A 19323-nucleotide genomic window follows, 5' to 3' on the forward strand; every position below is an offset into this window, starting at 1 on the left:
ACTGTTACGTCTTGGAAGTTGCATTAATTTCGCAGCGCCGTTCGATGATCCCGGTGGGATCACGTTCGAGCAATATCGAATAAAGACTGTGATTATATACGATACGTTGATGACGCGAACCTAAGAGTCGACCTATCCTGCGCGCGAGTCGGCAGGCAACTCGAAACCAATCCGTATCGGAGTCGGTCCGGTCTGGGATTAATCGGTGTTTTGTTCTGCGGCGAAGTGCTTATTAAGGCCATGCCTTATTAAGCTTCACGAGCATGCAAACACGGACGGTATCCGTAAGGATAGATTCGATCACGAATGAAATGGCGGCCGGCCATTGTATCAAGTCAGGTCTTATTATAAGCAATCGCGACCGACAATAATTAAATTAATCGCGCTGGCGATATCTACGTTTCAAAATTAGCGCATCGCGTGATTCGCGAATGTAAAAATGTTGTCGAGTAATTTTTGTAAGCTTGATACTTATATAATTTAATACGTTCTTTTTCAATGTGTGTTTTTCGATATAAAGGGAAAAATAAAATTTGCAAACAAATTTTCACGATAATCCTTGTTAATAAGGATCTTTTTTATTCTCTATTTTCTTTATTATTATTATGTATTATTATATTCTTAATAATGCATGGAATGGAAATTTAATCAGACTTTTTAACAACTTTGGCTAAAAAAATAAGATTTAGATCTTCAGATTCAACGGGTTGTCGAATGTCGTGTACTCTTGTGAGTCTTCAGCTGATATCTCTCGCAGTATTGGCGGCTGCAAATATCACACTTGTACGGTTTCTCGCCAATATGCGTATAAATGTGATTCGCGAGTTTTGTCTTCACGCTGAAGCGCAGCTTGCAAAAGTCGCACTCAAATTGCTTTATTCCCGTATGTCGATATCTGTGTACTTTGAGACCCCAGGATCTTCTGTAGCTCTTGCCGCAATCTTCGCATTTATAAGGCCTGATACCTGTAAATTAAAATTAATTTCATACGAGGTTTTTCATAAATTTTTCTTTTATATTGTATATTTTGTAGTTAATCAAAAATATAAAAATTATTCATATAAAACGCAACTTCAAACTTTACAATAATGCAAAAAATTTGATTGAAAGATTAAATTTTAAAATGACAAGTACATATTTCGGTCGTGAATCGTACATCGATTTCTTACTTGTTTCTTTCTTAATTGTCTTTAAAATCTCGATATTGTAGGAAAAAAAGAATATATTCCTATGTAACAGCGTTGCATATGGATATATACAAATCATCCGCTAACCAATAATTATCCCGGTATGCAAAACATAAATCACCGACGTACGATATTAATAACCGTAATATTTTTAAAGAATCACGGAAGAACGAATTTTTCAAGGTAACAGGTCGAAGATTCGCGGCGAAGTTGGCGCCTCCATGCATTCACCTCGGTTAGACAGAGGTTAATTAAAAGTCTGGAATACATTTCCGCCGTGGAACGCCCGAGGTCGCGCACAGAGAAGCGCGAGTGTATTTAAGCGCGTTGAAAAATCTGTTCATGCATGATCATTTGTACGCGTTGCGAACCAAGCGCTACCGATTATCTCGGTACGCTCTTTTGTCCGGGATCATCATTTCACAGACTAAACGCTTCGCTGGATTTATATGAGAAGAGTTGGTCCTAACAGAGATACATATAAATAAGCGTGATCATCAGAGAGCGGCAGATACGTTCAGCTTCCTCATACCAAGTTAGAGATAAGTTGTGAGAGTATTCACAAGAGCTCACGCACCATAATGCGCCAATATGTGGTGCTTGAGCGCGCCTTTCAGGTGAAAACGATGCTTGCAGATGTCGCACTCGAATCTTCTCACGCCCGTGTGCGTCAGCTTGTGCGTCTTCAGCACCGACGATCTCTTGAACCTAGCCGGGCAGAGATCGCACGCGAACGACAAGTCCGCGGTATGGACGATCATGTGAGTCCGAAGACTGCTGGACCTCGGAAAGCTCTTGCCGCAAGTCGTACATTTGTGGAGCTTCGCGTTAGCGTGCATCAGCTCGTGATCGCGCAGCGATCGGTGGTGCAGCAGTTTTTTCTTGCAAATAGAACACTTGTACGTTCTTCCTCTTGAATGTGCTTCGACCTGGTGTTTCTTCAGCGCACATTTTTTCTACGATAAAATTACTTGTATGAAATTATCTATAGTTAGCTGGATAAGTAAGTAGGTTTTAAGCGACATGAAAACCGTAAGATTAAGAGATATTTGAAAGGCATTTTAATTTTTCTCACATCCTTTGAAACATCACTTGAACCTTTATGTAATTCGTAATTTCTTTCTCAATAGATTATTCGATAGATTAGATTGATTGTATTGCATGCAACAGATATTTCACTGAGCATTCATTAAAATGAATACGAAGTAAGTATTGCAGTTTGTGCGGCAAAGAGTTCGAAGAGATCTGATATCAAGATGATTATTACGAATGTGGTTATTAGCATTAACTACCTGAAATTGGAGTTCACATTGTCTGCACGCGAAAGACTTCGGAATAAAATGCATATGCAAGTGAGCCTTTAAGGTTGACGATCTTGATGGGAAAGGTAATTGCATTATTAGTAATAAACAGGGTGTAGCGATGAAGGCCGTTTTAAGCCAGTGAAGAAACAACAATATCGGACTGTGCGTTTCTATAATGGCTGTTATAATGTTCTGTGTTTTGAATATGTAATGTGGCAAAAATTGTATACATAAAAGAGCATTACGTGATGTCAAGTAATTTCAGTCAGATTCTATTAGTTTTTACTTTGGATAAATAAAACTGTTTCCTCTAATCATAACATGATAAGCAAGGCTAAGATAACGTTTTCTATCGTTTCGCTACTCGTTCATACCGTGAGAATTGCTTCCTACAAAATCCGCACTCATGGCTGTGTCCAATCATGTGAGTCCCGAATTCGACCTCGTTCGGAAATTCGATCCTGCAGACGCTGCACATTAAAAGCCTCCCTCCTGTCAATGCCACGATGTATTCCTTTAAGTCAGTGTACTCGTCCATTTGTCTCCGGGAAAGTGAAACGCTTGCATTTCTTTGACAGTCCGATTCTGGGATCTGTTCGGAATTTTCATGGCGCGATACATTTTCCGATGGTACGTTCGTGACATGCTGTTCGATATCCAGTTCATCGTTGGTCGAAAAATTTTCTATCTCATCCAGAATTTCCGTTTTTATTTTAATCTTGAAAAAAAAGAAAAAGATAAATGAGATTAGATAAATAAGACTAGATTATCGTAATAATAATTTGTACATCAAGTAATAATAATAATAATGTGAGAATAATTTCTTATCGCATTTTTGTATTAAAATGTGTGTGTGTAAAGCATAAAACATTTTTATCTTAAGTTCAAATTGTCACCGTATTTAACTCATTTTTATAGGAATAAATGTAGTCTTTTAATTATCATCAAATTATGAAGATTGAACGTAATATTCATTTTATATAAATCTCACGATAGGTGGATGGTTATACATGACAATAAATAAAGTACTAAGATAGAAGAGTAAGAAAATGAACCAAAGTGACACTTATAACCTAAATATATGAGGAAAAGCATACTTCGTGGCATGTTTTGCAAGGTTTGGTACTATCGATGATCTCCAGATCCTTCGTGTCGGAAATGGCTTGATACTGCTGAGAACGATTGTTGATAACGAAACTCTTACCCTCCATGATTCTCGCGGAGTATATGCATCTTATTTCGCTGGGAAGATGTCGAAGAAAAGTACACGGTAGAGAGACACAAAACTAACGAGAAACAATAGAGGAACGAATATGTCCGTTTCTAGAGACTGTATTTTAATAATAATAATAATAATATTATTATTATCATTATATCCGCTGTGAGAGAGATTATGAGAAATCTCTATAATCCCAGCCATTATTTTAATAATAACAAAAAAAAATTTAATTATTTTCTCATTTAGTGAATAATATCTGATAAATGTGAATTTAAAAGTCTATTACACATCTTTATTTTTTTATTATGGATATTCCACTAATAATTTTATCTATCATTTCCACTTTATTCTAAAATTGATGTTGTTGAACTCAGCCTTGATAATCGCGTCGGCGCGTATACAAACACGCCGAAATGTTCGCAAGGTTACTTAAGAAATGGCGAGACGAGAGGAAGTGTACTGCGGCGGCGAGTTTATCACTTTATACTAATTGGCCGGTTTTGGCATTAATTTATGCGAATTATTAGTCCAATTACGCTCCGTAAGGATCCAATTATGAAATCAGTACGCCATAAAGTTATTTCTATTTCTTATTTTCAGATGTAACTATGTTAACTATGTCCTCACACGCGGATTAATTGCAAAAGTTATTAAAGAGATTCTGGTATGATATTTTATTACCGCGTGAATAATGAGTGTAATTGCGGTAAAGGGTATGTTACATTGCAGAGTATCAAAGTAAATATGTATAAGCACCGAATGAGATAATCGCGAGGGTTGCATCGCTGCTTTTGATTCAACGAATAATCGAAAAAGATACAAAGATAGATCTCCATATATGGTGTATTATATTAAACATCGGGATCATCGACAGTCTGTGCGAATACATGTATATATTTTAAGTGATTATTTTAATATTCGTAGAATGACACGCTAACCCGGCTAATTAAGGTAGAAAAAATCCAGCGGAGAGAGATAAGAAAGCGGAAGAAGTAAGTATATATATATATATATATATATATATATATATATATATATATATATATAGAATATTAAAATTCGTCACGGAACCGCAATTGAATATTTTTAATTGTGATCCCGTGCTGATATAAATATACGAAGCATATCGACCACTCCGAGTTTTATTCAGCGTAATTAACGGCCTATTGCCGGCTGCGCTCTGTCCGTTTGCATAAAATAGTGTAATTGAATGAAATTAGAGGAAACGAGTTACGCGTAATATTCCGTTTACACGGAAAAAAGGAAGTATCGCGCTACGAATAATTCTTGCGAGCATAAGAAGTGGCTTATTTACGATACCTCCGCCCACTCTGCTTACATGCGCGCTTTTTATTTGCCGCGCCTAAACAATTAGATTTGCAACGAGAAGCTCCGATGGAATATTTTTATACGTAAATATATTATTATCTTAGTTTCAATGATTTTCAATTAATTACGATTATACATATATCAATGATAATTATAATGTGTTTTTATGCGCAAATGAGTATTAATTAAAAAATATTATTGCATATTTTAATTCTCTTTATAATAACGAAGAATAAGACGGCAATCAGAAACCGATAGCGCAACTTATAATTATCGAGGAAAAATGTGACTAGTGATATCGAATGAGATGATTTAATAATCAAGAATTCTATATTTTTTACTTATCGAGCATTTGATAAATGAGATAAAGTCTAGATAGAAAACTTAGACTTAGTATTAAGTAAATTCCTCGATACTGCTTATACCGAGTCAAAAACCAAAATGCATTCTATACAGCTGATCTGATTTTCGTCCACCGTTATTTTTTTTTTTCTCTTCACTATCATTCTCATTTGGTGCGGATGCGAATGAGAAATTTAATAGAATCTCTACTGGAACAATTAAACTTGGACTTGCGTATATCATCGATGCTTACAGAAGAGCTCAGTATTATATTATTAAACTTGATCGTACAAAACACATCCTACATACTTGTCTTTGCAAATTTTTCACATGATATTGTGACATCTAAAGCTTTCAAAACTATCATTATTGTTTTTAAACTACTATAAGCATCTATAGATGCTAAACATCTGTAATTAAAATTTCAGCATCAAAGCACTTACGATATATATATATATATATATATGTTTAATGTAATAATATATATATGTATGTACATATGTTAATACTTTGACATTACATTTTTTTCGGAGTATTCTGTTGTTGAGCATCTGAAAAATGGACTTAAAAAAATTTTGATATAATTTATTATAATTTATAATATGTAAAAATTGAGTTTTGTCTTTTCTGACTCCCTTTTTTTGACAAAACTATAAATTAAATAATTTTAAATAAGAGTGAGCTCTGACTGTACTTAAAGCATCAAAGTAGATATTAAATTAACAATTGAAATAAAAGGTAAGAGAAAAATGTCGACTCGAGTTGCTCTGACATTTTTTACAGTATAAACCGTTATCTCTTTGTCGATAAATGACTTCCGTATGTCATCATATCGAATGTACAATCAATTTTTATCCTGAACATTTTCTTCGTCGCGCATTACAAATCGCATTCATTGCATTATTAAAGCGGCCTGCTTTTCCGCCATTTTCCCACGGTGGTTTCTTGTCGTTTAACTTCTCGACATCTACTTTGCATCTCTCCACGTGTCTTGCCTGATGACAACGACGTCGCGCACGCGTCGCAAAAAGCGTCGAGATACTCCTCCCGAGAATGGTCCCTGTCTATCGTGCAAATAAATCCGCGACGACGCATGATGCGCGCTTGCTCACGGGTTGATGTATTATTTCATGGAATTGCGGCGATGCAACTGCATTCGCCACGACGTCGAATGAAAGAGAGAGAGAGAGAGAGAGAGAGAGAAAGATGGACGGAGCGCACGAGCGAGCGGGTGCATGTGGGAAACTCGTCGGATGCATTATGTATTTACCGCTTTACTTAGTTGGGAATTACTTTGCCATCGTAATGACTTTTAGGTATAGCCTGCGCTATCTTAGGAATGCCATATCCCTGATTTATCACCCGGATCTCGTTTTTCTCGCGGGTCATTTTGTCGCTAACGCGAGCTCGATACCTGTCCAGCATCCGCGAGCATCATCGACAACCGGAGTCCGACTTCGTCGCGTTACAAGTCCGTTGACCTTTCTGAATACAACGGTGCCGAATTGTAGTCACGGATTACGTAAGTTGAGAGAACTGTTGCCGACCCGATAAATCGTCATCCTTTTAATTCCTTGAAATTCGTGCCACTATCGAGCGCGTTTTTTTCAAGAAGTGTGCAACGAGTGTTGCTTAAAACTTGAAATTGAGATTTCACAGCAAAATCGTTGCTTGAGAAATATCCATGTTGACCTCTGACTGAGCGAAATTATTTTATTTTCAATATACAAATTACTGCAGAAACAATAATTTAATATGCATTGTGTTTTAGAAATAAATGTTGCTATTGCCTCGACGATTTATCAATAACTTCGGGATTATAAATAGTGGAGGGGTTAAAAAATGTTGATGAATTAGACTATAATTTCTACAACGTTCCTTGTTTTTGAATTAGTTGAGCGATAAAGTATAAAATAATAAATAATATTGTTCATACGTTGAATCAGAGTTTAATCTCTATCTCTCGATCGATGTATTTATGTGCAAGAGTGTATCTGCGCGTACTGTGTTGCCGTGCGGATAATATCGGCAAATTGAATATGTAAAATATCTAGCATTAATGAACTAATTACGGCGAAGGTATATCCACGGACGATGTCTTCAGCGAGACGCCGACATCGTTGCGGATATATATCGTCAAGCTTGACAGGCTAAGGAAATCTTTATTTTTTCATGCAATTGTTTTGCTAATTGCCTTTGGCGGTATGCTCAGATACATGAGAAAATGTAATAAATATTTGTGATTAATTAAGGATATAAGGTAGGCCAGTGTTTCATACATATGAGAGAAAAAGAACGCTTTTATAGGTTCTTCTAATTAAACGCATGTATCGCTTTTTATCATCACCTTGAATAAATTTTTTTATGATCGACACCTCACGAGTACCTTGTGAATTAACGTCTAAAGTATGTAAAGTGGTTTACACGTACGTTTAAAATGATTGATTGTTACGTATGTAGATAATCTTTCAAGGGATTTCATTGATATAACATTGCATAACTAGAAAAAAAGTAACATGCGACACACTTAAATAGTTTAATTTTTTTTAAATAATAATAAATAATTTTATTATGTATAATTTATAAATAATAAATTTATAATTTATTTAATATATTAAAAATATAATTATGTATGCGTATCATATATATTATTATATATATAAATGTGATATTAAAATATCTACTTACATTAGTTTCTCTTAAGGCGTTGTGCATATTTATCCATATAAGTAGTTTTTACCAAGTTCTCTCTTTGCATAATTAAAAATGCTGAAGTTGAATAAGAGCAATGGTAATTATAATTGGAAATATATGCATTTAACTAGCGTTGAGTTTTCCAAGTTTACATTCCATTCTTTTATTTAAATATGTATGCGAGGATCAAGAGACGATAACCATATAGAAGAAAGATTAAAAACGTAAATGTATTAAATATCATAAAAATGCATCAGAGATAAGATTCACTTTATTGATATTATCTTATCTACTATATTATTTCTCAATCCATTTATGTATATTGCGATTGATGATAGCAGGTGAAAAAGAAATAGAAAAGAAGGAAACGCTATCGTATTTCTTATCCAAGCACTAGAATTGAATAAACAACGCTACCAATGAGACCAATTAAGAATAAATTCCTATATATCATAAACACACGTGGATAAAGCTGATAATATATTTTTTAAGATTTTTACTTCCTCATGAATTATTGAATAACCATACTATCGGTATTATCAATAAACTTTGATAATTTTATCATGTCATAATAATCCTGTCTTAACTTATGCACGTACATAGCTGTAATATATTATTCGTTTATTATTACATATATACAATGCTATATTAAAAAAACACAAATTGTGAATATATTTAATGTTTAAAAAAATGTGACCGCGCGTACATTTTAATCTAATTTAAGAATTATGTAATCCCATCTTAATATTGCATCAGAACGCGCTTAACTCTTTACATTTCACGTTCCAATTGGGAAAATTATTAGAATAAATACCTACTTTCAAAGTTGTAATAATTTAATTTTTATTTATATATTATAATACATAGAGAAATTAAATGTAAAATAAATTAGCTGTAAAAATATTTTTTAAATATAAATTGTTATATATAATTTTTTAAATATATAAATATAGAATTTATAGCCAACATTATTAATATATAAGAATGAATGGATGATTATAGTGCAAAGAATTAACGCATATATAAATTATAGTTCTTAATTTTATATATTTAACAAAAATTAGATTTTTAAAAATCTTACGCATATATATGTGTATATCTGAAAAAGAAACTTGTCCATAAAGAGAATTAAAAAAGTAGTATCTTAAGTGAAAAACATAATATCCAAGATGGGGTTTTCTCGAACGTTTATACGCAGATACGCGTGAAAAAAGAAGATCCGGATGAGGAATTTCCCTGATGTCGTCGATAAATCAGCTCGCGCGCGATTCGCGGCCGTTCGACGACACAATGAGAAAACTGTTCCACGCCACGACAGGGTATGTCATTACTGCGTTACTTAGAAAGCCCCCTCGCGGTCACACACGCCGCATACGAATGAGATCGGGTCCGTCGGGGACGCACGGCCGGCTATTACAAAACCTATGGAAAAAGCGACCTACCCGGCACGTCACGTATGCAAGGATACGCGAAGGCGCACTGAATCGAGCATTAACATGCACATTGAATATTGATCGATCGATCGATCCGTGGAAAACGCGAGTTTCTTTCGCGCCTGGAATCCACCTGGGTTTTCATCATCCCGGATGTTCTTGAAGAAGACAGATCATGATTACGCGATTATCTATAATAGGCTGTAATTATCATCGAAGCTGACTTCTAATTCTCATACCTTTTGCGATATGAACTACCGTAACTATTGAAGAAATCTAGAGTATAATTCATCTCTAAGTCAGAGAATTTTTAATATTTTATCGATACCAAACTGAAAGACTTGCGAGTCGAAATTTTGCTTCTATTTTCAACATCTATTTTTTGACGTTTCTAGAAAATTTCGATTTAATTTATATCAAAATTGCTTTCCTTTATACATTAAATAAGCAGATAAAATATAAATACTTTGCTTTATTTAGATGTTTAAAAGAAAAACTTTCGACAAAACCATAGATTCAATAGTGTCAAAAGTAAATTAGATTGAAAATTGCGATCAAAAGTATACATAGAAGAAATATTGCGACTCGAGAGTCTATCAGTATTTAAGAGATATAGAGTTTGCATAAAAATCACAAGATTCTAGAGGTCAGAGAATCATCCTTCCGCAGAGAATCATTCTTCTCTCGAACGGTACGTCTCGGTACGCGTCGAGAAATCCTATCGAGGCGGCGACGTCGCTCCGGCCGACACCTATCCCATAAATAATCTCGACATCGAAATTCGTTTGACGGACCCATCGATCGGCGATGAGTTTTTCCCCCATCCCCGCGTCCGGCAATTGCGACGTGTCGATGTTGTACGCGGCAGCATCCCGTCCGACAGGTTATAGATGCTCTTCGACGCCCGGAGAATACGCCGGTTTCTTGGAGCGAGCGGAGAACCGAGCCGCCGATCTTGTCTATGATGCCGGCATGTCTTAACAGCCCCTACCCAATCGGTGGGGTTGAAGGGTCGTCTCTACCGAGAAGAAGAAGCGGGACCGAGAACGAGTTAAACGGGCCATCATATCGTTGTTTCTGCCACCAAACGCGTGTAACATCCGGGCTTATCTACCGAAACCCTTCGACCACTGCAAAAGGAAATGGTAAAATATAAATCTTCATGTACTGGACAATCGAGCAGTAGTCACCTGGTAGCTGTACAATGCTATGGAATTATCACTGAGAGATCTTATAATAAAGTTCAAATCGAATTAAAACATTGATGATTTCTTAGCTTTGAATGTTTAATAAAATGAAAATAATTTGCGATTAATACTTTTAAAAAATAAATAATTAAAAAAAATTTGATCTCCAATACTTAAAGAAATGTATATAGTAATCAACTTAATTAATGTTGACGATTGAAGACTATATAAAGAGACAGTGTCCAATTAAAGAAGGTAAAAGAAACACTGATAGTTCCGGCACACCATGTATGAGTAACATGTAAGGGTGAGTTGTGAGGGGATATCAAATCCCGTTGGAAGTTCATCGACGGAGGAAGCCTGCTCTGTCGTTGGCACCGACGCATTTCTGGATCGGTAAACTTTTCAACGGCACCCCAGCGAACTTTGGGATGTATACAACGTAAATTGCTTCTAGAGCGTAATAATACCGTTTGAAGAGGAATAAAGATCGAAGAATTTATTTAGATAATTGAGATAAAATGCACTTTATTTTTTATTAAATTACTTCAGAAAATCTCCATCGATTATTGGCATCGATATTAATTCTACAATTGTTGTAATATTTATAATAAAAATAACTTGTGTTGTTTTTATAATTAATAACAATTATAATTGCAACATTGTGTGTTATTATAATTATTGATAAGTGTATGATAGCGATTTTTCAATCGTTGCAATAATATTATAAAATATTTCTATTGTCGAGAAACATAAACTTGCAAACAAGTAAATGTTGAAAAATCTATAGATTAGAAGAAATGTTTGTTTAAAACTCGAGAGAGAGAGAGAGAGAGAGAGAGAGAGAGAGAGAGAGAGAGAGAGAGAGAGAGAGAGAGAGAGAGAGAGAAAGACTTATTAAGATTATTAATTTTATTATCTAATGTGAATCCAATTAATCTAATCATTCTAAATAAAAAAATGTCGATAAGTATATTCATTAGTTTCATGCGTTTTAAAGTCAAACACAAGTTATCTCATTATGGATAAGATACTTGTCAAAAAAATAATATTATATTACACACATGGATAAGATATTTGTCAAAAAATAATATTACAGTTATGTTGCAATACTAATTATTATTGTGATAAGTATATGAAACGAAAAGCGAGTATCATGTATACTTAATGACAAGAAACATTTTCAAAACTTAGTTTTACACGTCTTTGATTTTCTTTATTTATATCTTCTGTAATTTATAGACCAGATCTTCCGTTTATGCTTTAGTCAGAAAAAATGGGTACAATTGCTTTTTTTTATTCTATCATAAAAAAAGAGATCATGTAATTTTATGACGCGTTCACATTAATTCGGATACTGTGTGTCGAATCACGTAGGTATACGTACACAAAAAATGGGGCACACACATTCTCTGAAATCGTTCTCTCATGCATCATCTTACATATTTATGGTGGTTCTAATGAGCGCCGGCATCTAAATGCGTATGAGGGAATCCGCGACCGAGCAAGCTATTCGACGTAAAGCCAATCCGCATTCTCACCGCCTTACGCATCACGGCGAAGACGAAGAAAAAAAATGCCACGAAACGAGCCGTAAATCCACCTATCGCGGCTGCATCTACTGGCGTGAAATTAAAGGAGAATTACAACAAACCATACTAGGTACATGCGGCAACGTATCATCGATGACATCTATGTTGAAATATTTCCTTATGGATTTCCTGAAGGAAATACTTCAGTCATGCTTTTTTTTAATATATTTATCACCTTATATAACTAAAGAATTCATTAAAAATTTCGAATCGAAATTTCCTTCTATCTTCAATCTCAATTTTCTCACGTTTATGGATTCTAAAGGATTTCGCTAGATTTAATTTATATAGAAATTAAAGTCCCATACTTTGTATCTCAAATAGGCAGGAAAAAAGAAAAGTTTGTTATTTATTAGAGTTTAAAAGAGGATGTTCTGATTATTAAAGTAAACGTTAGATTGAAAAATTAAGAGATCGAAAGTAGAAGAAAAAGTTCCGACTCGAGTGAGGAGAGAAAGCTCGTTTGAGATAAAATAATTAATAATAGAATGAAAAAAAAGAAATATTTTTCGAAATCTAGTTTTCCTTATTCGGTCACTTGAAATTGCTTCATATTCATTGAATCGGCAATTACCGGCATATGAATTGCTGCGCTGCGGGATATCAGATTTCTACGAATAGAAATTGCAAATTTTCCGCTTTTCCGTACCGATTGCTTTCACGCGTACGTAATTTTTATTTCCCGCGGGTATAATGTAAATTCTCGCTTCTCTCTCTCTCTCTCTCTCTCTCTCTCTCTCTCTTTCTCTCTTTCCTTTCCTCTCTTGCGTCTGTTCCTCTTTACACGCTTTCTATTACTTTCTATCGCGTTGAAAGATTCTCCGCTCGCGTTTGCGAGCAGATAACGGCGTTAAATAATTTCCACGCGGGGACGGAAAGTACTTTAAGCCAGCGCTATCTGCGGGTCGCGCCAACAAAAGGACGAGAGAAATCGTTCGACAAGAAACCGATGAAGGGTTTATCTTAATCCACGGTTCACCGAGCAGACGAGCTCCTCGCCCAATACCTGCCGGACCACCCCTTTCATCGTTTATGCCCGTCCTCTCGCACGTAACCGATCACACTTCGCTTGTTTTATTACATATTTTTTACTGTTCGGACCACTTATAATCGGGGCCGCGTTTGCAACGAGACGGAGATGGAGAGAGAATCGCCTTTTTTATAAAAAAAAGTTTCTAATCTCAATGTTTTTGTCTAAATCTCAAACGTTTCTTTCTTCCGCCTAACTTCTAAAAAGTTGCAATATACATTCTTATCACGTTTTCGATTTATCGATCGTTATTTTACTTGATTATTTCTCGAACTCGAACACGTTATTCCTTACTGCAATTTAACATACCAAGAAACAATTCTCGAGCAATTAAAATCATTGCATTGCATTGCAATCGTGATAGGCTCCAGTAACGGCGCTCTCAAGAGGCAGAAGAGAAGAAACCGGCTTAAACGTTCTATGACGTTCAAACCACTTCCGGAAACCATCTGATTCTGAATTCTAAATAAAAACACTTAACAAAGTTATTGGCCGTTTTCAACCGGCCACCGGGATATCGTTGAAAAACGCGAAGAACGACCGATCAGCTGACCCGCGCGGTCGGTTGATCCCTTTCCCAGAACGTTACCATTTCACACTCGCGGGTGGCGGAAATGTTGCGGCAAAAATCCGGATTGCGAAGGAAAGTCCGACGAATCGATTCGAAAGGATGTCACCGATGGTGTTGTCGAGGCTACGGATGAACGCGAACACCTGTAACACCGTGTCCGCGGCGTCACGTGCCCGGGTGTTGCTGTGACGAAAGATCCCCGACGATCGTGCAAAAACCGGACCGGAATAAAAAGCTGATCGGGCTCGCGCTGTTCCTGAAACCTGGGCGAGAAGCGGGAGGTTCTCCGCCATCGAGCTATGGAGAAACATTAAAGCGAGAACTCGTCGTTAGATCGTGAGATTTGTGGTTTGGACGACGCGCAGTCCGACATAGTTCTTGTCCTCGATAATCCTTAGTCAATCATTTATCGCTTCTCTTCTCGCCGTCGTAGCGTGAATCCATTGTTTCATCAATTTTCTCTCGCTACAATTTATCTACGTGAAATAATGTCGATACGTTTCGCAAGAGAGCTAAGGAATATATTTAATTCTTCACTCACGCAAAAACGATAGTTGACAACTTCCTTTCGCTAATCGCGTGTAAGTAAATTATGAAAGTGTCTCATCAGCTTGTTCGGGACGATCGCAGAACCACCGGGGTGTGCACGTTAAGTGTAGTCCAGATCACGCTGAACGAACGTACCCGGCTCTCTCTTGATCAGATACATAGTCAGCATGACTCCGCGATCCGCACCCTCGACCACCGACGGTGTCCCGCTGACTATTTATCTTGTTACATCGAAGTGATCCGATTCTAACAGGAGATCAATGACGGCTGACCACCGCGGCTTCCCAACTTCTCGTTGCATGCGACTTCTCACGCAAACATAACAATGCCGCAAGAAGCTCGTTGTTGTTAAGTAAAAAATCGTCATTGTATTGTCGATGTGTAACGTCTTCTTATATTTTTCCTGTAATAAGGAAAAATTCATCATTTAATTCAATAATCTACATGTCACAATATCTTTAAATATTGAATGTACAGATAATCGTTACATGATATGACTCTTCTCTGTCATTGTTCTGAGTACGCATGTTGATGTACTTTGTACGTTGATATGAAGTATCAGTGAGTCACATGTAATTAACTACGGAATACATAGAGAGAAGATTGTATAGAGAAATGCATCTCGTCCTACATATCTTTTCCATCAACTAGCCGGATATATAACGCGACCGATCGCGTAATAGCCGACGGCAATGAATCAATAATGCAGGAACTTTTAGAAATAACTTTTAGAATGGCGGTATAACGTGCATGTGGGTACTTAAGGCTACCGACCGAAGCCACGTGTTATCTAATAATTATATTCGATAGTCGCCCAACAAATATTTATTGCTACTTACTGTCAGTGAATGTAAACGGGCCGGATCGCTCTAATGGAGAACACCTAATTTCACCCACGCTGTCGCGCGATTGAGCCGCTTGTGGTCGAGGAAATTAATTCGGTCTGTATATCCGATATTTTCTGATAATACCAGGAAATATTTTCGTGAGTCATCAACGTTCTGGCTGAAATATATATATATATATATATATATATATATATATATATATATATATATATATATATAATTCAATGTTATATATGTATAACGAGATAATACAACATAATCAATTTTTCGAAAAAATTCTTTGCAGCACAAATAATAAGTTTTAATCCAAGTGGTTTGGAAATATATAATCATATCTCATAATTATATATCAAACAGGAGATAATTTCTCGTATAAAAATAGAGAATAAATTTTTTTTGTATTTTTTTAAAGAAAACGATTTCGAAAATTGGGATTGATAACATATTTACGCGTTTCTTGAATAACTTTTAATGACCTATCTCTGTTTATTTGCATTCAGTTTAAATTTGCATCTTATTATTATCAATTATCTAATTTATTCGTGTTGTTGTGTGAAGTATTATATAATGTGTCGCGTTGATTATCGATAAACTACGAGACAATTTCTTTTGGGCTAATCAACTAACAGCGTCAGAGAAAAGTACACGACAAGTCGGGATAATATGGATAAACAACGGCAAAAATGCTAGGGCGGATAGAGGCAACAAGAACCGGAACGCACGTCAGCCTGTCATCATCGCCGAAACGTCAGTAGGTGTTTGGCCAGGTCGCTAATGTAATATTGTTTGCAGGAGTATCGGATGTAGACAGCAAGTAACCCGGCAAGAGAATCGTTAAGAAAGTCTCTAAAGCTTTGCGGCCAGCAAGATATTTCTGTTCCTCATTAAACGGCGAAAATTTCTCTTACGAAACTTTCTAACAGAATATAGTTTTTTCAAACACATACACAAATTATATCTCTTTTTATATAAGTTTTATTATATATTAATATACTATGCCTGTTTTTATCATAAACTTAGGTATGCTAAATTCGAAAAAAGATAAGATATAGTGTAGATAAGATATAGAAAAATATGTGTGTGGAAATGAATATGTTTAGTAATTATAGTAATTATAATTATAATAGCTTACTTTATCTCACGACCAAACTATCGCAATAAAACGCCATTCGTATTTTTGCTATGCCATTCAATTTACATGGATATGATTAGATATGTTTCGATTAATCACAGGCGCAATTACATCGGCGCTAATTAACTTATCGTTCACGCACCGTGGAAGCGTTGCAAATCAGGCGTATATACGTGGAAATCATAAATATAATCGGTCAAGCGAGAACGCGCGTGCATTGGGCATAAATTGCTTCTACTATATTAATGAGAGATCCGAGCGCGTGTAACGTTCCCTCCAGCATATGTTTCTCCGATTTTCAGGGAAAATGAACGACGGCTTGTTAGTCATTATTGTCTATATCAACCTGTCAAACCTGTTTCTGTTGCTTCGTCAATCGCGCTGAATTCATGAAACGAACAGCTTTATTTCGGCACTATGTTCGAGCCGGGGTGTTAAATAAACGATTAAGTTACGTGGATATTATCTTATCATCATGTATGTAATGATACTTTACATTTATTACGGAAAGGGTGCGACATTCTTGTCAGTTCGAGAAAATGAAAATTGGAATATTACGTTACTACTCTTACAAAATATATATATTTCTTTACAAAATACATATATTATTCTGTTTACAATATATATATATATATATATTTCTCTATTAAATTTTTGTTATGCTGAAAAACAGGAAATTACAGATATATTTTGAATTTTAATGCTTTCGTACATTATTTTCTCAAATTAATTAATTAATTAATTAATTAATTAATTAATTAATTAATGTACACAGGAAGGAATAAAAGTGTTCACTCATTTTAAAAGGAAAATATATATCCCTTTAAATAATGAGCATGAGAGATATTTTGCTTTATCTAATTGTTGAGTATTTCAGTACAAAGCAATATATATATATATATATATTTTTATTTTAATAATAAAAGATAAAATTTTTGATAGCCGGCTTCTCGCAAACATAATCTGAATGTATTTAGCTACGTTATGTGCTTCTACGTGCTGATTTATACATAATATCATCGTAAAATTATACAAATGCGCCGAATGATACGGTTGAAACAATCGAAATGTTTCGCGTTGCGCGCATATTTCCATTAAAGGCGGATTTCAAGTCTCCTCTCGTTTGAAAATAAGATTTTATGCCCATTTAATATTCGCATAAATTTGCATGCAACTGTCGAACGACTATACTAATGGTTACAAGTGTTACAGCACTTACTAGAGAATACCTTGGCGATCTCATCCATCGTAGACCGCAACGCTGATCAGCATCGGCGATGGATTCTGCTGATTTCTTCTTCGTTTGCCAGGTCATTTAATGGCTCCGCTTCTTTCCTGTGCCGTTCCGTCATTGACTTCCGGACGTGTCCGCGGCCAACCGTTTCGCGACGCCGTAACTCGTGCCGATCGACGGCAGATTTGCGTGACCGCGACGCAAAATGCATTCACGGTACCTCCCATTTGGATTTTTGCACCGCGGCATTTTAATGTCTCGCGCACGGTGATTCAACCATCGTTTCGTTCTCTGTAATTTACCACCCTGCCGACCGGTCACCATTCTCGTAGTTCGCACGTGCTGCAGATAAAAGCAAATGTTGCGTGAAAATACATTAAGCAATCTACAATTATATTTTACGAATAGCAAGATATTGTTGGCTGTTGGCTCTGATATTTTAATATAATTTGATTTACAATGATTTATCAGAAATGTACACATACATATAATTTAAAAAATGTATTACTAAAAAATTTTTTCTATCTCTGAAAATTTACTAACAATAAGATAATAATATTAAGAGTCGAAAAAAAATCATTATAAGCGCATCAAACCATGTGCATAAAAAGGATGATCAGTTATTTAGAAAAAACACGATTGAGCGTGAAAACCGAATCGCTTCTCGATCCGGGTTGCCGACCGTTAAAAATTAAATTACTACGTATTTTATAATCGCGTCTAGCGATTGATTAGTCACGATCATAGATCAGTGACCGCCCACATAGTCGAACGGATTATAAATACGACGCAACGGTTGAACTACTTCTGCCAATTCTCTTTAATTTATATCGTAATTCGTGATAGCATCTACAACAGCGTGATAGCATCATCACATGTGATAGCATTAATAATATCGAAGCAATAAATTTACGTTGTTTTAAGTGCGCGCAATTGGATTATTATCATATTTTTAGTTTTTATACAAGGTCGAACATTGAATAGGTATTATGTTAGGTATGAAAGATATACAAATAAAATATATGGTTTCTGAAAATTAAATGTTAATACTTTTTTCATGCTAATTAATATTACGTTGTTTTCAATTACATAGAGATGAGTCTACAAAAATTAATGAAATATATTCTCAGTATATGAATGCATCGCGAGCTTATCGTTGATTTAATTATTTCCCACAGCTTATGACCGGACACACTTAATATTCTGCAGTCCTTTATCTTTCATTAATTTTTCCCTAGCAATTATTCAGGCGACTGCATAAATAATTATAGTAGCAGTCGCTCGGTTTACCACGATAAATGGTCTGTCCGATAGTTATCTTAGTTTGATTAACATTTGATTAAACACCGATTATTCAATTACGAAAAAATATTCCGTTACGCTCAATTGGGTTCATACACGATAAGACGCGCGTTAAATAATAACTTGCTAATATGATTAAATGAACAAGCTAACAAGCAACACATATACGTATAAATTTACAGAATAGCTCGAAAGTCTTTATTAATTATCGATAAATTTTCATTAATATCGATGATTAAATATGATATCTCAATTAAAACGTATAAATACAGATTTAAAGGAATAAATATTATTTTATAAAACGGATAGTTAAATTCCTGTTTAGCCATGCTACATCTAACTTATTTATAAAAATGACGGTGAGATAATT

General features: G+C 35.3%; 1 protein-coding gene across 5 annotated transcripts in view; it reads right to left on the bottom strand.

Annotated features, from left to right (window-relative positions):
• Nucleotides 1–517: 517 nt before the first annotated feature.
• Nucleotides 518–19323, bottom strand: part of LOC140669434 (uncharacterized) — a 64138-nt gene continuing 45332 nt past the window's right edge. For 2 of the 5 annotated variants that reach the window (XM_072899275.1, XM_072899274.1), the window contains 5 exons: nt 17637–17993; nt 2866–3209; nt 2480–2561; nt 1765–2143; nt 518–965 (listed from right to left, as the gene is read on the bottom strand). In XM_072899275.1, the coding sequence (XP_072755376.1) occupies nt 700–965; nt 1765–2143; nt 2480–2561; nt 2866–3209; nt 17637–17732 (1167 nt within the window). In that variant the 5' untranslated portion in view covers nt 17733–17993 and the 3' untranslated portion in view covers nt 518–699. Of the gene's footprint in view, nt 966–1764; nt 2144–2479; nt 2562–2865; nt 3210–3588; nt 3893–14821; nt 14841–15276; nt 15443–17636; nt 17994–19323 lie in introns of those variants that run through there. The other 3 variants (XM_072899273.1, XM_072899272.1, XR_012047339.1) reach the window with 3 other exon arrangements.

Source organism: Anoplolepis gracilipes, chromosome 9 (genome assembly GCF_047496725.1).
Source record: "Anoplolepis gracilipes chromosome 9, ASM4749672v1, whole genome shotgun sequence".
Taxonomy (NCBI): Eukaryota; Metazoa; Arthropoda; class Insecta; order Hymenoptera; family Formicidae; genus Anoplolepis; species Anoplolepis gracilipes.